At 46.5% G+C, this 21693-nt stretch overlaps 1 protein-coding gene across 1 annotated transcript in view; it reads right to left on the bottom strand.

Annotated features, from left to right (window-relative positions):
• Window positions 1–21693, bottom strand: part of LOC119387289 (CDK-activating kinase assembly factor MAT1) — a 38544-nt gene that overhangs the window by 8290 nt on the left and 8561 nt on the right. The window contains exons 4-5 of the mRNA XM_037654630.2: window positions 19591–19761; window positions 12112–12182 (exon numbers count right to left, since the gene is read on the bottom strand). Coding sequence (XP_037510558.1) covers window positions 12112–12182; window positions 19591–19761 — 242 coding nt within the window. The remainder of the gene's footprint in view (window positions 1–12111; window positions 12183–19590; window positions 19762–21693) is intronic.

Here is a 21693-nt window from a genome sequence, read left to right on the forward strand (position 1 = left end):
GTCATCATTGTGACATGATAATTTTATTGCATCATTCGTGCTGACATTGCCGCCGCTGACGGCCACTTTTCATATCTGATGAAGCATCTAAGGCTTTCGCCTTAATATATCAGTTATAACAAATAGAAGCTGCTGCACCATCCACTTTGGTATGTCTCCTATGGTGAAATAACCCGCTTACTAGAATGCCCCCATGCCACAATATCAGTTATAACAATGAAGTCTGGCTGTTGGGTGTCCATGCTGAAAGGTAATGAAACGAGAAATCCTTAAAAAGGAAGAAGAAAATCAGAAATTTGAGCCACCGCACCACCATCCACCACCTCAACAGCCGCTGCGTGTTCTCACAATATGACCCATTTTGTAGCTTTCTCCACATCACCAACCTTGTGCACCTCTCCTGTCACCTTTCCACAGCTCCAAACATGAATAAGCTACTCTATGCCACACGCCGTCAAAAACACCAATGGTCACCAATGAGCTGACAGGGCTGCATGCACAATACGCCAATTTGCTCGCTGGCCCCTCATTCTGCGCAGTTCTGCCAACAGATGAAGTCACTTGTGCTAGTCTTCGTTGATGGCGTCGAAGTCATTCCTGGCCACATCGTCTCTCTGCCGCTGAAACGGAAGATGGCTGATCCAGCTGCTAATAATTGGCATTGCATGACATTACTGGTGAAAAGAAAACACACTGCTATGGATTCGGAAATGAAGTGCATTATTGTAAAGGACTACGAAAATGGTAAGAAAGTGCGCAACTTGGTGAAGGAGTACTGGCTGTCGCGACCAACAGTGTCGACAATCATCCGCTTGGCAGAGAAGCTCGACGAGGAAGGCTGCTCAGTGGGTTATAGGCGCAAACATGTTCGATAAGGTGACTATAAGGAGGTGGAAGAGGCCTTCTATGAGTGGTTTCTTTTTGCCCATGCCGTAAACTTTCCTATCATTGGACAAATACAGGCCACAAAAGCAAAGCAGTTTGCTCTCATGGTTAACAATGTCGACTTCCAGCCAGGTGGTGGCTGGCAAAAGCACTTCAGAGAGGCCTGGCATTGTGTACAATGCTGTCACAGGCGCGAGAGCTTTGCATGACATGGAGGCAAAACGGAAGTGGGACAAGGAAATGCTGCCCCACATACTCAACAGCTACAATAATAATGACCTATATAATGGCGACAACTATTCTATCAGATGTTCAAGACGCACGCACCAAAGGGGGTCATGAGTAAAGGCGGCAGAAACAGCAAGCTGCGTCTCATAGTGCTTTAGAGCACAGCTATTTGGCGTCCGTTCCTCAATTGAGAGGCGTCGGCGTAACCGATAAGACATGAAAAAATAAAACGAGAAAAAAATATCCAGGATCAAATGGGATTTCAACACAGGCCCTCTGCATGGCAGTCGAGTACTTTACCATAGAGCCACGCTGATGCTTGAAACTCATTTGCAAAAAGACCCTATACAGGCATCATGTCGGGCAAGGAATTGCATTAACCTATGTAATATAGCGTGGCAGAAGAGAAAAATAACAACCAGGCATCATATAATGTTAATTGCACAATGAGTGTGTGGTTTAAAGCTTCCCAGCCACTGCAAAGTGCTCAGCCATAATTATTCGTCGTCAGCCACATGCAGCATCAATAAAGTGCACATAATACCTTGCAGATGTGCAGCGGGTACCTCGCTTATCCGCAGAAAGATGAATAATGGCGTAGTGGGTGCTTCCCTAGTTGCCCCAAGAGAGTTTAGAACGGGCACTAGAAAGGCCGCTTTTCCAGCTTTCGCTGGGACTGTGCTGTGAGTTCCGCGCAGGCCTGGCCTTTTAGAGCGCAGTTCTTAGGCGCCTGTTCCTGCGTTGAGTGGTGTCGGCATAACCGATAGAACAAACAAGGATAAAAGAGAGCGAACGCAGAGTCTGTCGATATCACGAGCCACTGGTCTCTAACTCTGCTTTCTTCCTCCATTACGCGCGCTGGCCCCTCGATCGGAGTTCGTGCGCATGCAGGGCTGGCACGTGCACTGCGGCTGGCTTCGCTTGTAGTAATGCGGTTATCGGCATTTTGCTCAGTTTGCGACTCCTGCAAAGCTCAGAGTGGTGTGCATAGCACTCGAGCGCTGTTGGCGTTTCGCTTGGTTCACGACGCCTGCAGTGCACAGAGTGGTGTGCGTAGCGCTAGAGCACTAGCAGTTTCTGAGGCAACATGTAACGAATGTTACATTGCTTAGGACTGCCTAAAGCCAAAGCTTCAAACACAGTAGGCGTTTCCCCAACACGAAGATGCGCTCAGAAGTCGCATTAGGTAGTATCGTAATCGTCGGTGAATTTTTTGTGCACCAGCATCGATGACAGCTACAAGTGCCTCACATTTGTCATTGGAAAAAAAAAAAAAAACCTGCTTCCATGATGCCACAAGGATACCCGGTGTGCTGTCATCACAACCGCAAGGCATGGATGATGCGAGAACATTTTTGGTAGTGATGGCTCCAGTTTGATCAATGGATTGAGTGATCTAAAAGGAAGGTGGCACCCATCGTAGACATTTGTAATGCCCACCACTCCATGCCTAAGCACTCAAGCTTGGAAGCATTTCCTACCGCTGAACACAACCGCAGCTTTTTAGCCCATGGATGCCGGCCTAATGACCAACGTTAAAACAATGTAATGTTGCCGTATCCTAAACAAGTTGGTCTTGTTGATGGATAGCCAGGCAGACAAGCAAGGGACAACCAGATTTTAAAATCAATCTGCCGACAGCCATGCAGTTCGTCTTTGGTGCATGGTACGAAGTGAGCGCTGCTACGGTACAGAACTGCTTTTGGAAAGCATGCCTTTTCCAAGGCAGCAGCAACTCGTACAAAGCCTGCAAAGCTCCCACCAACGAATTGATGCCTCAACCTTGGTCCACATTTGATGAAGACGCTTCAGGACTTGGAAGAGTTTCTACATGCGGACGACACACAAGAAACATCACAACATTTAAGTGATGAGATGATCGTCGCAAACATGCTTCCAATGTAGTGACGGTGAGTGATGGAGGCAGCGGTGGTGCCATAGAGCCACGGAGGAAGAAACATTTAGAAGGTGCAACTCCGCTACTTGAGGCGACCAGATAACGTCACATTACCGGAGAGCCACTTCATGTAAAGTCCCTGAAACTTCGTAAAGTAGCGTCATACGTGCATAAAAGCACGCCTCCTCTCGTTTCTCCCTCCTATGCCCTCTCCGAGGCTGACGCCGCGTCGGCATTGGCCAATTGCTGTCATGTGGGACCGCTCGGAGCGTTCGTTTGTTTACAGTCACTCGCGACTGCCATCTTTGCTCTCGAAGTGCGCGCTCGCTGGTTCTCAGCGCATGTGTTTTATGGATACGCACTTGCCATTCCGCGTGCATTGTGCTCCGAGATACCTTGCACACAAGACCGACGTCACGGTTAGTTGCCATGGGCTTCTGCTGCGCTTTCAGATGCCGGAACAAATCAAGTGAAGGCAAAAAGCTGTTCATGATACTGTCCGGGAAGCGCAACGAGTTGCGAAGGAAGGCTTGGTTACACCGAATCGGAAGACAGAACTTTCGGCAGACGTTTTCGACGCAACTATGTGAGGTAAGTTGCTATCCACTCACTGTAAGTACTCGTCGAGGTTCGCACAAATCGCTGCATGCTACAACACCGTAGACACGTCTCAGTTAATTGTGCAGTACGTCGCTATTCCTCACACGTTTTACTGCTGCTTCTGCGGGGTCTGTACTAAGTGTTTTCTTGTTTTTCAAGAATATGTGGTTATGTTTTCTGCTTGACGTGATGCACCTACTGGTTTGAGTTTGCGGTATTGGTTTGTGTGTCTAGCATGGCACGCCGACTGCGGAGGCACACCGACTGACGATCGAAAATGTGATTGCGAAACTTCAGAGATTCGGCGCAGTTCTTTTGAAGAAACAAAGCTGCAGTGTGAAAACTCACATTAGGAGTGGTACTCTCTGTTTGTTTTTGTCGCGTGCTCGGTTGTTTTTGTTTTTCCTGGAGCAAATAGCTTTCTCTGGCTCTTTTACGTCGACAGATCCGCCGATGGACTTGCGATAGAAGGTAGGTAGGCAAAGCGTGTGTGCCCAACCAAGTCGCAGGGTGCATTCATTGTTTAGGAACCTCACGTACACGTGTTATTTAGCGCGAAGATTTACGTGCCATTTCGTGTGGAGGTTTATATCCGCGAGTGGCTTTCCGCCGCGGTGAAGCAGAGGTTATGGTGCTCGGCTGCTGACCCGAAGGTCGCGACCGACCGCGGTGGTCACATTTCGACGGAGGCGTATAGCTTGAGGTCAGTGCGCCGTGCGATGCCAATGCTCGTTAAAGAACATCAGATGGTCAAAATTTCCAGAGCCCTCCACAACGGCGTCTCTCATAATCATATCATGGTATTGGGATGTAAAACCCCAGATGATATTATCCGCGAGTGGAGCTCTCGCGATGGAAACTTTACGGTGGCAGGCTGGTTTATTCGTTCACTTGCTCGTTCAGCAGCGAGTATAGTTCGTATGTCAAGTACGTCTACGAGGCGCACTTGTGCACTATGGTTGGTGCGTCTAATCTTTCAACGAATCAACCAACGCTTTCTAAATGTATCGACTGGAAATGATGTACGCCTTCTGGCGCATTCTTCTTTCAATGAAGCTCCGAGCTGCTGCTTGCACTGACAGTCATTTTCTAAATAAATAATTGTCGCCACTCTTTAACTATTCTTGCACTCTAAAAACTGTTCGCACCCTTTGTGGAGTCTTTTTGCCCCTCACCAATAACCGTCCTCTGGCTAGTTTGCGCTTCATTTCTTGAAAACTCGGCACTCGCCACTTTCCTATCAAGGATGCTTTTTAATAACACACACGCCAATCGTGACCTGGAAATACGGCTGCGCCCGGCGATAATGCAAGAAAAGACACGCGAGATTGATGGTTATTGTTTCGGGACAGGAATACGCCCCATAGCATGCCCTTTTTGTGAGGTTGCTAAACAGTTAACAGGAACTAGCGAGCGCAGAGATTTGGTGAAAAAGAAAAAAACCAGTGAGCCAGATGCTGGATATTGTTTTGTGGGAAAGAGATGTCTCAAATACGCCCTTTTGTATTGCAGTGTTCAGTGCTACATAATACAGGCACGTATAGCGGCGTTAACCATATTTACCCAACCGATATTTCAGAACGGCTACCTCTAGTGCGTACTGGCAGCCTCAGTGCGTCATTGGTATGCGCGGTGAATTCGCCTCGCGAGGACGACGTGTACAATGTATAGGTTTCAGAAGGCTTCATGTAGAGCGGGACATTAACGTTCAACATCACACATGTCCTTTACAAATGTGTCCTAAGATCTAAACAACATATAATTTAAAAAAAAGGATACCAAGGGCTAGACGGCTAGTGCGAATGCTTAAAGCGCGCCGCCTGGCAAGCGCGCGCTCTTTTTACAAAGCATCGTCTGCTACGCAGGAGCAAGGTAGGTGGCGCCATGCTCAAAAAGAGCGTGCGAAGGAGAGGAGAACGAGGAGGAACGCGAGCGGAGGAGGAAAGTGTCGCTACTTTACGAAGTTTCAGGGGCTTTAACTTCATGCTGGCGGCAGCTAGCGGCACGCAAGGGAAATGCCGCCTTTTCGGTTTTCAAGGGATCCGTCCAACCGCGTTGCTCCCGCTCCGCCGCAGTCACGGAGCATGGACGCGGAGCGTGTTCGGCCACGTTCGTTTCTTGCTCAACCTTTTTCCTGCAAGACTTGAGCCTGCTTTTGCAGGTTTCAACAAAATACCTGCGTCCCATCTTAGGCTAGTAAATGCCGAAGAAGAGCAGCAGCGTTATTACAGCTGCAACCGCTACATAAAGAGAAAGGTTACTGAGAAGGCAATCCACAAAGAAAATTTGAGTGCCCGCTGAAGCAAACACTGCTGTCGTCTGCTCACAAATGCTGCTAAAGAGAACGCGCGTGTGTGTGCTCGCCTGGCCAATAGCGTTTTTCTTTTTTTGGCGGTTGCGGCTTCATGCCGCAAGGCGCCGCCAATTGAAGTGCCTCCATCAACGCATGTTACTTTTGTATTTTTGTGACGTTATCTGGACACCCGCCGACGCCCATTCTAATGAGAGTTTCGCGTCCTAAATATTTCTTCCTCCATGCGTAGAGGAGACTACATCAACAGTGTCTTTGCAGGAGGCCCTGCAGACGATACAGTCCCTCTGGGGCTTTGTTTTCGCGATGGACCTCCCAATGCACTACGTGGAGCACCTGGACACCTTGGACAAAGATGTTGGCAAGCTTTGCGTAAAACAAGCAAGGCTGTAGGACGAGTTTTCTCGTGCAAGCCAATGAGAAGCATGTGGCAAGACGCTTGTAGCAATCTCACCCAGGCGTTTCAGGATTTCAGCAGCTGACGGGCTGCTGCGGCAATCTTCTTGCATTTTACAGAATACTCATGCTTGTCCATGCTTCTGTGTCTTCCTTAGAACCAACAGGCATTGGCATATCCCAATCTGACATATAATCATTTTCTGATAACAGCCTCCCATCCCCCTACTTTGCTTTCTTTCATGCAACCCATTTCTAACAATTATCGGTTATAACAATGAAATTTTTGTGGCACTTAAATATATTTATAAGTGAGTTTGACTCCATAATAGAGAGCAAAGATTGTCTTATAATAGATGTAAGAAGTAAGAACTTTTGTTCAATAGTTGTCGAGGGTAATAGGCACGTCGAGCAGTGGAGTAAGGACAATGCTCAAGAGCAGCAGAATGTTTGGAGAGGTGTGAGAACAAGAAACTTGGGGCACATGAGCCGAGCCATAGTAAAAAAACTAAAGGAATTCGGAAGCACACTGTCTACATGGGGCTGGCATAGGATGGTCATCTTGTCAACAATGCTCTTGTGACTGGAGCAGAGGACGTTTTGATTTGGAAACTGTGACACCAGTGGATCGAAGTGTGGCCATGGTCATGGCCAACGTTTGAACGAGGTCCTTCAGCAGCACTGCAGAGCATAGGCGAAACATTCACAGTACCCCTCCGGGAACACGCCGGCGTTGTGCACGTAGACAATCTGTAGTTTGCCATTTCAATGGTACTACGAGGCACTGGGCACGACAGCCAACTTTGCCTAACTGACACCATGTCAACGTAATGATGACCCGAGTCTTGACTGGGAGTGTTCTACAATGCAACAACACATTCAAGACTGCCTACTTGTGGACCTTGAGCACTGGCCTGACAAGGAGACAGGAGCAACACATTACGACAGAAAAACTCCGCGAAGCAATTCCTGCCATAATTACAGAAGGACTTGCATTGTCATTACGCAGCGACTAAGACCTGGTTATGAGACTTTGAATGCTGGCAGTAGAGGAATGCAGTAAGGTTTAGTTTTTGAAATACTTAGATGACCACTTTCTACCAAACCCACTTAGGAAACGCACTTTGGAACTTCTTCGAGTACGGCTCCGCTCACCAGCCCGGAAATCCTTGTGCATGTGCTGCTTGTGCCTCTCCAAACATTCCCCTGCTCTTCAACCTTGTCTTCTTCTTTACTCTACCACTTGGCCTACCTCTTACTCGGAAAAGTATCAGAAAAGTATTTGATATTCAATTCAAACTGCTTCTGGTACCATTCGATTCACATTTGATTTGGTGCCAAAATGCACACCTCTATCCAAGACACTGCAGAGTAACATAAATGCTCAATGAAGCAAAGTAGGTAACTTCTAAGGGCTCGTTTTTCTTTGTTAGACACAATATTAATGAGAACCAACAGACAATAATGCCAAGGGAAAGTATAGGGGACGTTATTTGTATTATTTAGACTATAAATGTGAAGAAAGTAAAGCTGACGAAAAGATAACTTGCCGCCAGCAACCTTTGAATAACGCGTCCGATGCTCTACCACTGAGCTACGGTGGCGATCATCCTACCGTCCACTTTATGGGGTATATATGTGCATGTGTGCAAGTGCGAGTGTTAGTCGGCGCCGATCGCAGCCATGACGGCGAGTGTGGAACACTCTTTATCTGCCTGTTGGCGTCACGTAACATGTCATCTCTTTACGAGCTGGCAGCTGACCAATAATCCCTCGCATACTACCTGAAGGCATCAAGTCTGCCAGAACAAGACCCTCGCTCTGAATGAAGGAAAGAAGGTGACTATTAAGGGCTCGTTTTTCTTTGTTAGGCACAATATTAATTAGAACTAACAGACAATAATGCCAAGGAAAGTATAGGGGGGTGTTATTTGTAGTAATTAGAATATAAATGTGAAGAAAGTTAGGTATCGAAAAGATAACTTGCCTATAACTTGGTAATATGCGAGGGATTATTGGTCAGCTACCAGCTCGTAGAAACATCACGTGCTACGTGACGCCAACAGGCAGAAAAAGTGTGTTCCACACTCGCCGCCATGACTGCGATCGGCGCTGACTAACACTCGTAGGTTTAAATGCACATAGTATATACCCCATAAAGTGGACAGGAGGATGACCGCCGCCGTAGCTCAGTGGTAGAGCATCGGACACGTTATTCGAAGGTCGCAGGTTCGGTCCCTGCCTAGTTGGTACTTGCTTAGTGACATCTTTTAGCCGCGAAAGAGCACATACACAAAGCAAAGAAACACACGACAGGACGGGCGGCACCAGTACTCCGTCATATGATGGATGATGTGTCTAGGCGTTCTTAGCTTCTTTTCAGCTACCCATGGAACATCATTCTTCAGGTGGGTAATGCGTAGCCAGTCATTAAGTAAGCCTCTTTCGCGGCTAAATGATGTCACTAAGCAAGTACCAACTAGGCCAACAAACAGTCTTGTTAAAACATATTTCTAGTGCAACTGGCCTGTCTTCGTGTGTGTCTTCTCCGAGCTTGCTATCTAGTATCGACAAGATCGTCAGTTCCATCGTTGCAACCACCTGCCGTGCAAGATACATCGGTTTCTGCATGAGGAAAGGTCTTTCGCCGCCTGAAGTGAGTTCTCTCTTTGGTCATGTTGCACCGTCCAGGGGACACAGTGCTCGCCTGTGCAAAATACTGCGTTCAGAATTGTGGAGACAAGTCCGCTTACTTAAAGGGACACTAAAGGCAAATAACAATTTATGTCAGAGTGAAAGCTCAATGTATGACAACTTCTAAAACGGCAATATTATCAACAGCAGTGCCCTACTTACCCGAAAATTAAGCTAAATGTATCACATGATGAGCGCCACGAGTGGGACATTTTCGAAGTGATCCCGATGACGTATGAGAGTCTGCCTACAATAAATCACTAGTAATCAAACTAGCAGCAATAAAAAAAAAACCTTCCGTGCATCAAATGACGTAATAAAATGCTGTTTGTTCGTTTCCGCTTGATTCATGGAAAAAAGAACCTCTGTGGCATTGCCATGGGAAATGGCGCGCGTAGTTCAAAGGTTCCGTTTTTGCCGAACCGCGCTTCACCCGGCGCCCTGCTTCGCTCACGCGGTCGCGTCTCAGTGGTAGTTTCGGGATCGCGTACTGCCGCGCGTGTTTTGCGCGCTCGTGAAAGTCGCTCTGACAGAAAGTTCGACAAAATGCCGCATTCATGTGATGTTGCCGGATGCCCGAATGGTGCACAACGCCAGTGCTGCAGCAAGGAAACCGATAAGTCTTTTCACTGGGTGCTGCGGAATGAAACCTCTCGCTGAATTGGAGCCCAGCGTCGTGAGCCAATGTCTCGTTGTCAAGTTGTCCGTCCACATCCATTGCGGCGATTGCGGCAAGCTTCGATGGCTTCGATGGCCGTTGTTGCTGCTGTGGGTCCCGCTACTTTCGCTCTGCTGCTACTAGTGTCGGCGGCCGCACAGTAAAGGCGGGCAACGTTGGGCACGGCAGCAGTGACGTATGAAAGTCCGATTTCAAGCGGGTGATTTGAAGTGCGCTAACGCGATGCGGACCACTAAAACGTGATTTTATTTCAAAATAAGCATTTCCTCGGCATAAAAGTAGTACTACGAGGTTTCTGGACCGCTATTTCAACAATCAACGTCGACTTAATATTTGCCTTTAGTGGCCCTTTAATGACTGGCTACGCATTACCCACCTGAGGAATGATGTTCCATGGGTAGCTGAAAAGAAGCTAAGAACGTCCAGACGCATCATCCATCATATGACGGAGTACTGGTGCCGCCCGTCCTGTCGTTGTGTGTTTCTTTGCTCGGTCCCTGCCGGCGGCAAGTTATCTTTTCGTCCACTTTACTTTCTTCACATTTATATTCTAATACAAATAACGTCCCCTATACTTTTCTTGGCATTATTGTCTGTGAGTTCTCATTATTATTGTGTCTAACAAAGAAAAACGAGCCCTTAAAAGTCACCTACTTTGCTTCATTCATAGCGATGGTATTGTTCTGGCAGACTTGATGCCTTCAGGTAGTATGCGAGGGATTATTGGTCAGCTGCCAGCTCGTAAAAGGATCACGTGCCACGTGACACCAACAGGCAGAAAGAGTGCGCCACACTCGCCACCATGGCTGCGATCGGCGCTGACTAACACTCGTAGGTTTAAATGCACGTACAGTAGACTCCTGTTAAACGAAAGCTGAAGGGACCAGGAAAATATGTTTCATTTAACAGGAGTTTCGTTTACTGAGAGATGAAAAGGGGTGCAGAATTCAAGTAAAAAACCAATCATGTTAGAGGCAGTTGTTCCATTTAAGCAGCAATTTCATTTAAGAGAGTTTCGTTTATTCAGAGTCTACTGTATATACCCCATAAAGTGGACGGGAGGATGACCACCACTGTAGCTCAGTGGTAGAGCATCAGACGCGTAATTCGAAGGCCACAGGTTCGGTCCCTGCCGGCGGCAAGTTATCTTTTCATTCACTTTATACTTTCTTCACATTTATATTCTAATTACCTAATACAAATAACGTCCCCTATACTTTCCTTGGCATTATTGTCTGTTAGTTCTCATTAATAAATGCTCAATGAAATTCATTGACCACAAAATTCATGAAAATGTAACTGTGCTACCTCATTACATGGACATGCACCCTAGCATTTAGATGTGTGGTCATCGCTCTGCACTTTGGTGTGCAGGTTGTGCATGGAATTTGATAAAGACAAGCGAAACACCCTGCCAAGCTTGAGAAATTTTTTTGCCAAATGTATTCTTCCCGTAAAAACTGTCAAGCTCAGCCCTAGCTGTGAAACATGTAGGCATAACAATTTTATTTGTAAGCATTGTAAGCTGGGACACGATACCACGAGGTTCCAAGTGGAGATCTCCTTAGTAATTTTACAATAGCTTATGAGAGTTACCAGGAGCACTATGTAAGCTAGGTTTCCCATTGAAATTTTGTGATAGATCTCCGAGATATTTTGCACAGTAGATAGTACATACTGACAAATAACACATCATTTCCAGATCACAGTGACTTCTCCAGAAAGATTGGTGCTGCTGATCCAACGGCGAAACAGTGCCCCCCCACATCTGGTATCTTCTAACATTTAGAAAACATCAAATGAGATGTTGAGAGACTGAGCAAAAGCTTTTTCTGAACAGATATTATTTTTCATAGACCTGACGTAGCACTCATAAGGTTTGTTATGGTTTTGCCTCCACAAGTGCATGCTGGTGCTCTCTCTTTTCACTTGGTGCCCAGTGTAGTGAATGTGGTTGTACGCCTTTTTTCGAGTGGCCCTTGCGTGACACTGGCACCAAATGGTACGCAAAATAATCAAAACGTTCCATATTAGAACGAAACAAGAGGGATGTATTAGCCAGCCATATATCACAGTAAACCATGATGAGTACAACTACCTTGCATCTACGTATAAAACGTAATAAACATGAATCGACAAAAAAAAGGTTTTGTGGGGGGCGTGCACTCAGATATGCACCACATGTTAGCTCTTTATCTTTCCACTTTTCAATAAAATTCAGTTGTGAGTTTGCACCTGTCCAGTCTACTCCTATCGTCTATCGTCCCAGCATTGTGAAGCACAAATAGTATTTACAAGTACGACCAACTCGCTCAAGCTGTTCTGATGAAATTTTTATGTGTTGAAGGTAACAGCAGCAGGTTTACAACTATGCATGCCCTAATTTAAATGAAATCGCAATGTGTAAATCATGTGCCATACCGCAGCTCGGTCTCCTGTCGCTCTTGCTCCAAAATCTCTTCCAAGTACTCTTCATCTTTTGATGCTTTAAGCTGTTTGAACAAAAATAAAAAATAAAGAAGTAGGAGTCAGATACATACTCAGAAGGCATACACGTTTCATATACGCCTATCAAACTGCTTTTTCTTGCAGGTGTGTCCAATCGGTTTTGTGGAAATTAACACAGTGAAGGAAGTTTCGTCAAAGAGAATGCTGTCATCCACCTGATGGTGGCAAGAAGCTTCAGCAAATACTTCTGCATATTCTAAAAAAGAAAGCTTTGCAGCTGTATGAAAAAATCGGCAGTTTTACCCAAAAGCATTGAAAGCAATAGCAAGATACAGTAGTGTGCTTGAGATATTCGCACAATGTTCTATCAATATACAGAGGTGACATAGCACAACGCAGCATGCAAAACTACTTCTGCTCAGCAGCAAAAACATGGCACAGCATAATGCTGGTGCTATGAGGTATGTTGGTTCGAGCCATGAACCAGGACCACAAAGAATTGCGGCGGCCTCCCCTTCGTTTATATCAGTGGGTAGAAGGAAGGGTTCCGCGGCAATCTGTTGAGGTTCCTCAATGCTAGAAAATGTTTAGAACCGCTGTCCTTTGTTATTTTCATACCGGGTGGAGTTAATGACATTTTTCCAGAGCTTTATGGCTGCTCCCATACAAATGGGAATGCTGGTCAGAAATCGGGAGTCTGCCAGGCAGATTGGGAGAGTTGGAAGGCATGCAGTGGGGTTGCACAATGAGCCAAGCAATGCTCTTGCATTAAAAAATGCTATCCAGGCTATCGCTCCCACGTCGGAACAGAAAGACCAAGTCTCTCTGCTGCGTCGCGGGCCCGTTGGAGTGCCCATAGTTGTGCTTCGAGTCCGGACCTTGTAATAGCATCTTCCCATTTTGACGGCGTGACGACTTCGCCGCCGCGTAACGCGGGGCACCGACGTGGGAGCGGCCCGCAACGTGATAGGGTGCGTTCCGAGGGACCGAAATAAAGTTTATTCATCCATCCAGGCTATCGTTCAAAGGAACCATTCCAGAATGAAAATACACTGATGATAATGACTCTGGGTCATCGTATACAAATAATGAACAGTGACTGCTATATGGCAATATTTTACAGTGAGTGCGTTCAAACAGAAGAAAATGACTTTCACACGTTGTGCCAATGTATACCTTGTTTACTCTCATAATAATTGCAGACTTGAATATTGTCATTCAAACGTAATCTTTTTTTCCCTCTGTGTAATCACTGCGTGGAATTGAGGGGGCAACAGTAATGAGGACATGTTCACCACATTGCGAGGCACCCTGTAACGTTATATTTACCTTATCTCAAAACCTGGCATAAGTGGCACGTACATGTGGCCACGCGGATGGCATGAGAACAAGTGCTGACACATCGTCTGCAATGCATCCACGCAATTTCTGCATGATCTTACATTACACACGAATTCGCAACAAAGCGATTTGCTTTACTGTCACTAAATTGCTAACATGGTACAAGATTACATGACGCATCGGACTTCTGACTTCCAGCACTGTCTGATGTCACCTAATCGTGTGAGCCTTGCAATAAATGCCTCCTCTAACCCCATGATGAGATAAATATTGTGAGTTGAATTTCACGTGAGATTCGAGTTTCAAACTTTTTAAAGTAAGCGTCAATTCGTCATTGCTTACAATCATGAACTGACAAAACAAACTGCAGATTAAGAAATTTTTTGAAGCAGGGGAGCACTTCACTGGCAGTGTGAGTGCCGCGGTGAAAGTTTCTTACACTATGGACAGTCCACAAGTTGTGTAGCAACAGCCACTTGGAGGTCAGTAGACGGTGCGAATTTCGTAAGACACATGATGGAAGAATTCCGTAATCAGATTGATCTCTAAATTTTTTTTTCTTTTTGCCATTTCTCCTAGGCAACTGTTTTCGACAAAGTGCATTTCCAGCGAGGGGCGTAGCCAGAAATTTTTTTTTTTTTTGGGGGGTGGGGGGGGGTTAACCATACTTTATGTGTGTTAGTGCATGAGTTTGTATGTGTGCATGTGTATATATGCAAGCAAAACTGAAAAATTTCGGGGGGGAAGGTTTGAACCCCCCCCCCCCCCCCCCCCCCCACCCCCCCACCCCCCCCCCCCCCCGGCTACATCCTTGTTTCCAGCTATACCGTGTTGATGTAGCATAGACTGCATCTGAGATGCCAAAACAAATGGTTTCCAAGGTATTTATCAATTATTGCGATCCCCCATGTGTGCGCCAGCCTTTCTGCATAGTGAACTTGTGAATTTGGTACAAGGGTAGGCCTTGTTAAACTTGACTGTGGTTATGCTGACAATAACCACTGTGACCAGCAAATTTTTGAATTCCTGGTACTACAAGTTTTGCTTCAGAAAACCTTACCCCACGTAATAATCGCACCCCTAAGTCTGCTTAGAGGGACACTAAAGGCAAATATTAAGTCGACGTTGATTGTTGAAATAGCGGTCCAGAAACCTCGTAGTGCTGCTTTTGTGCCAAGGAAGTGCTTATTTTGAAATAAAATCACGTTTTTAGTGGTCCGCATCGCATTAGCCCGGTTCAAATCTCCCGCCTGAAAATACGACTTTCATACGTCACTGCTGCCGTGCCCAACGTTGCCCGCTTTTACTGCGCGGCCGCCGACACTAGTAGCAGCGGAGCGGAAGTAGCGGGACCCACAGTAGCAACAACGGCGCTGCGGCAAAGACTTGCTTGGATGGGCACATTCAAAGCCTTCATCAAGTTGCGGTTGGTCTCGTAATCCTCAGTACGAAAGTGCAGCGAGCACACACGCAGAGGTTTTGACTGTTTAGCACACTCGCGCAATGGCATGACACTAAGCCACTTCGAGCGTAAGGGTTCATTCCGCGGCACCCAGTGAAAAGACACACCGGTTTCCTTGCTGCAGCACTGGCGTTGTGCACCATTCGGGCATCCCGGCAATATCACACGCATGCGGCATTTTGTCGAACTTTCTGTCAGAGCGACTTTCACGAGCGCGCAAAACACGCACGGCAGTACGCGATCCCGAAACTACCACTGAGACGGGCGAGGCGCAGTTCGGCGAAAACGGAACCTTTGAACCACGCACGCCGTTCCCCATGGCAACGCCACAGAGGTATTGTTTTCCATGAATCAAGCGGAAACGAACAAACAGCATTTTATTACGTCTTTTGGTGCTCGGAATGTTCTTTTTTTACTGCTGCTAGTTTGATTACTAGTGATTTATTGTAGGCCGACTTCCATACGTCATCGGGATCACTTAGAAAATGTCCCACTCGTGGCGCTCATCATGTGATACATTTAGCTTAATTTGTAGGTAAGTAGGGCACTGCTGTTGATAATATTGCCGTTTTAGAAGTTGTCATACATTGGGCTTTCACTCTGACATAAATTGTTATTTGCCTTTAGTGTCCCTTTAAGTTTTTACAGAAAAAAGTGTGAGGATGTTGCAGGTAAACACACAGTATTATAGAATTACCGCAAAAACCTGTACATAGGTCGGGCTGAAATATACGTCTCAAGTGTTATCTTCATTAAATGTTGTAACCATGACAGAGAGCATTTGAAATGTGCCCTCACAAGTCCAAAGGCACATGCTATATCGACGCCTTTCATTCAGATGCACTTGGAAGCTGCCGGTAGCAATCACGGATGCAGCTCCCGTATAAACTGTGGAGCACACACATAAAAAAACGACTCGACACGTCCTTCTAGCGTCGGAGCCTAAACACAACTAACTTTTAGATGCGAAGCAGCTTTTGCTCGGGGCTGTGTCCGTCCTTCCATCGGCGACCGTCCGCTCGGGAACCATGTGTGCTGGCAGGCACTAGCGCGTTCGGGCCTATCTAAGGGGCTGGGTAAGACGCTGTGGCCTCTCCCCCTTACACTCTCTCAGCAATCATGTGATGTCGTCGGGGGACGAGATTCTGCAGACGCGCGATGAACCAACGCGTTGCGTCCTAGTCAGAATGCGCTGGCACGCGCTAGCGTGTTCAGGCCTGTGTAAGGGGCTGGGTAAGACGCTGTGGTCTCTCCCTCTTACACTCTCTCAGCAATCACGTGATGGCGTCGGGGAACGAGATTCTGCAGACGCGCGATGAGCCCATGTGCTCCCGCATGGCGTGCTCCAACAAGAGTTCGGGATGAGTAACAGCAACAGCAACTACAGTGAATTCATGGTGTGCTCCACTTGCAAGCACGCATTAACATCGGGCAAGGTACCCGCGATGAACAGAACTTTAAGTCAACCCATGCGCTGCTTTGCATCCCCTCATGGTTCCCTTAAGTAGGAGATGGTGTAATTTTTTTTCTTTATTTTCTGCGCCCCACGCGCCAGCCTTGCTGCCGCGCCGCTCGAGGTCACGCCCGACCTCCTCTTCCTTCACCGTGCAATCCCGTCGATGTCGGTGGCGCTACATAGCTCCTTCCCCTAGAGAGCAGCATGGTCTGTGAACGAAATCAGCACTGCCAGGAAGCGCTGCGGATTGAAGTAGTGTCCGCACCAATGGGAACGGAGACATGTGGAACTGTATTGAGCCAGGCGACTGGGGGAGTCGTGTCACAGTAGGCTGGCTTCAGGCGCTCCAGTGCGATGGTGTCAGGTTTGCCCTGAACATCCGTGATATATGTTCCGTGAACATCCATGATGTCACGGGGTCGTGACGTCGACGAAGACAGCAGTTGGCGTGTCGAAGATGAAACTCTTTATTTGGTTGAACTTGTGGCCGGGAAACGGAAAGTCAAACAACAGCAATACACACCGTACACTGATAGCGGCGAACAGAGCGTCGGCCGTCGATAAACTGATCATGGCTGGGATGCACCGTCTTTTATACATCATGCATCGAACTTTCCACCCTTATCACTGGCGGTTGCGCAAGCTCTGGAACAATCTTTACTATTCGCGTCATGTGCGCAATTTTGACAAAATGATCTCCTACAATCTGGAATGTTCCCAGACGTTCTGGCGCGGCCCGTGCAAGACAGCGGTCACACGTGCAATGGACCAGTTACAAAAACATAGCAAAAGAAGCGCGCGTGGCACTATGTCGACTCACGTTTCTCTAGTACTGGAAAGGGCCTGAGGTAACGTGGGTGGAGAGCAGGCCGAATAGGTCCAAAGCGCACGAAAACGTGCGTTGCATTGGTCAGGTCGGACGTAATGTCCGGTGTGCATTCTGGAAGAGGACATGTCGGGCAGAGTTTAAGATCCCAGAAAAGGTCCCAAAGAATGTGTATGTATTCGGGAGTAGACAGATTTGCCAAGGGTGGTTATGAAGAGAAGAAGTCGCTGGGCAGACGGAGCAGAGTACCGTAGACGAGCTCCGCGCTCGAGCACCCGAAGCCCGATTTCAAGGCGCACCATATACCCAGAAGTACCAGTGGCAATCAGTGCTGCCTTCAGCTGTTGATGGAAGTGTTCCACGAGGCCATTGGTCTGGGGATGGTAGGCGGCCGTGCAAAGATGATGCGTGCCAAGCAAGCACAGGAGTTCGTGAAAGAGGGCAGACTCGAATTGCTGTCCTCTGTCAGTCACGATCTTGGTAGGGCATACGAAGCAGGCAACCTATGTCGTGACAAATGCTGCCGCGACCATTGCAGCAGAGCTGTCTAGAATCGGAGTCGCTTCTGGCCATCAAGTAAATCTGTTGACAGCTGTGAGCAGGTAGCGAAATCCATCACACAGTGGTAGTGGTCCGACGATGTCAATGTGAACAATGCCGAAACGATGGTCAGGCTGGAGAAACTGGTGTGTTGGGGGAACAGGGTACCTGTGGACTTTGGCACATTGGCAGGGTGTACATGCACGTACCCAGTCGCGTACATCTGCGTTCATCCGGGGCCATACGTAGCGCAATGAAACAAGGCGCTGTGAGGCATGAACACCGGGATAAGCGAGCTGGTGCAGCGTGTCGAAAAACTGCTTACGTAACGTGCTCGATGGATGGGCAGCGTTGACAAGAAAGGGAACAGCGCCGTTGACGTGAAGGAGGAGAATGCTCCTACGAGTAGTGGCAACCAGAAGCTTCTCCAGTCTATCGCATAACTCGGCGATGGGAAATGATGTTGATGCTGGCTCGGACCGCTTTGTCAGTGAAGGGCTGACAGCGTGCGATGCTGAGGCCGGAATTGCAGCTGCAACCACTGGAAGTGGAATGGCAGCTTCCATAACCTTGTCAGCCAATGTAGCGAGCTCTGACAAATTCTGGGTTGAAGCAGTTGCCAGCACCATCTGGACTTAGGTGGGCAAGCGCTGAAGGAATAGCTCACAGACGAAGGTGCTGTCCATGGTGGAAATGCATGGACCGAGCAGATTAAAGGGACACTAAAGGAAAATAACAATTTATGTCAGAGTGAAAGCTCAATGTATGACGCCTAAAACTGCAATATTATCAAAAGCAGTGCCCTACTTACCAAGAAATTAAGCTAAATGTATCACACGATGAGCGCCACGAGCGGGACATTTCGGAAATGATCCCGATGACGCGAGAGAGTCCGACTACAATTAATCACTCATAATCAAACTAGCTGCAATAAAAAAAGAACCTTCCGTGCATCAAGAGACGTAATAAAATGCTGCTTGTTCGTTTCTGCTTGATTCATGGAAAAAAGAACCTCTTTGGCGTTGCCATGGGGAACGGCGCACGTGATTCAAAGGTTCCGTTTTCGCCAAACTGTGCTTCGCCCGACGCCCTGCATCGCTCACACGGTTGCGTCTCAGTGGTAGTTTCGGTATTGCGTACTGTCGCGCGTGTTTTGCGCGCTCGTGAAAGTCACTCTGACAGAAAGTTCGACAAAATGCCGCATGCATATGATGTTGCCGGATGCCCGAATGGTGCACGCCACCAGTGCACACTGCCGCGCAGTAAAGGCGGGCAACGGTGGGCACGGCAACAGTGCCGCCAGAAAGACTGCTTTCAGGCGGGTGATTTAAAGTGCGCTAATGCAATGTGGACGACTAAAACGTGATTTTATTTCAAAATAAGCAATTCCTTGACACAAAAGTAGCACTACGAGGTTTCTGGACTGCTATTTCAATAATCAACATCGACTTAATATTTGCCTTTAGTGTCCCTTTAATGTAAACCAAAGCCGATGGTGGTGACGGCAATGAGATGGCTGACTTCAGTAGCCCATGGTCGCAAGACTCACAAAGTTTTCCTGCCAGTGACTGCTATATATTATGGGGGTGGACTTTTCATTGCATTCTTTTTTTAATTCAACCTATATTACAGTTTTTATGGTGGTAAATGTACAATGCACTGAATGAGTGGCTTCCTGAAGAAGCATGAGATAGTTTCTGCAGCTGCTTGAGCTAGCTACACAGCATTCCCTGTGAAGAAAACTAATGTCAACAAAACACATTATATAAGCAACATCTGACAGGCATGCTGATTGAACCTCAGAAGATGCAAGTTGTGACTGATTACCTTTCCTTTCTGTATTTGGGCCTTGTTTTCCCTTTTGTATTGCTCAACTTTCCGTCGTGTTGCCTCAACATCGATTTCATTAGCAAGGTTGTAAATTATGGTTTCAACTTCCTCGAGGTAGTCATTGTAAGCCCGCAATGTCTCAAAGTCCTCCTCACGCTTGTTGTAGTCCTGAAAAACAAATTAAGAGTCTCACATATCAATGCCATCGGAAGTGCTCGAGATGATTATTTCAGCCTTATTTTTCTAATGACATAGAAGGTCAAGAGCCAAGGTAAGCAGAGAATGTATTCAATGACAGGATTTACCAATATGCTAGGCACAAGTGGTCACAGGGTAATGACTAATAACATATCTAGTCACTATAGATAAATCATTTCTATGTTTTCAGCACATTTTACTTACTACTGTGCAGTATGGTACCAATGATTAAATCGTGAAAGGCTATTAAAAATATATGAAAGTTGCAAACAAAGTTTATTCATTGAATTTATTCTTCCACTTCAGATTACATGAACGACTAGCCTGTGAAAGCCTCTACGCTTGTATAAATAAATGAGCAATCTGACTTTAGAAGTTAGCATGGTTATATTCTCTTACCTTTCGCAATTGAAACCTAACACAGGTGATTGAAACCTAACACACTGTAGTACTATTAACAAGACATCAACCCTTCTACGACCGTTGACGAGTTAAGTTGTGAAATTTTGACCAATGTAATCAATGACGAGTATGGATGTCAACAACAAAAATTTCTCACACAGTGAGCCTATGCTGACTATATTCGTCCTACTGCATGTAGTTGCGTTTCCTGACACTGTATGTATACATGCGCACATGTTGTGCCATTTGTGTCTCACCTTTTATTACATTTCGACCTCCTAGCCACAAGGTAATGAAAGCACGCAAAAAAGAAAGTGATTTGACAATACTCATCTTACAGCTCTCTAGAGTTGCAATTCCCGATATTCGATGGACACACATGCCCATGTTGTGCAATTAGTGTCTCGCCTTTCATTGCCATGCAGCGAAGCCTTCTCAGAACTATCTTTTTACGCAATTTGTGAAATAAATGAACCTCACCGAATTAAAATAATGGTACCATATTATTCAGAAAAAAAGCTCTACAAGCTGAGCGAAAAGAATGTTCTGGTAAGCTTAGTACAGTTTTCTTACTTTCTTTAACGGTCATGAAAGGTTTCAAGAAACACTCAAACGCTACCACTGCACCTCTATTTCGAAGGCTATCATTAATCTTACAAAATAAAACCAGGGACGTAAATCATGGGGGGGGGGTCGGGTCAGGGGGATCCTGAGCCCCCGTGTTCTGGCTGGGGGGGGGGGGGACACACACACACACACCTTCTGTGAGTGTCCCCACCTTTCAAAGAGTCCTTCCACAGAGCAGAAACAAAGTACAAAAGTGAAAGCAGCTACTTTCCATTTCAAAAGGCACTGTAGAACAGGAGCTTTCTGAAATGTTACGGGTCACTTCTGCCGTGCTGCAAATGTTCATTATGCTTGGCTTTAAAATGCCAAGTTAATAAAGAATCCGTAATGTTAGCTATTTATGTCGACGGTTTGGTGGAAGCCATTGACAACGAAGTAAGAACCAGATTGCTGGACTAGTTTTCCGACATTTAAAAAAATCACTGGTGAACATAAACCTGTTCTACAAGAGTTTCCAGGGGTGAATCATGGGAGGCTATTTCTAAAAGGTATAGCATAGTGAGTAATTAAAGAAAAGCTGCACCTTTATGCATTTTATCAAGGCAATGCTGGTATTTTCATTCTATGATTTAACTTAAATGACACATTAACTAGAAATATGTTAGACGCTATTGAGTTGCATTTAGAAAATAAATTCACCAACGTACGTTTCTGCTATTGGCTGCTTAGTGCTGTTAGATGTGTTTCTGCACCGAGGCCCATGGTCGTTTTTTTTTTTTCAGAGCATGAATTCATTCTTTTTTTAAAATTAAAAATAAAAACCTATACGTATAAAACCAAGATGGCCACCACTGCAAGATGTGTGTCCCCCCTTGTGATTTTCCTGGATTTATGTCACTGTGTAAAACACATCAACCAGACCAGATTCCCACA

The sequence above is a fragment of the Rhipicephalus sanguineus genome, chromosome 3, assembly GCF_013339695.2.
Source record: "Rhipicephalus sanguineus isolate Rsan-2018 chromosome 3, BIME_Rsan_1.4, whole genome shotgun sequence".
Lineage (NCBI taxonomy): Eukaryota > Metazoa > Arthropoda > Arachnida > Ixodida > Ixodidae > Rhipicephalus > Rhipicephalus sanguineus.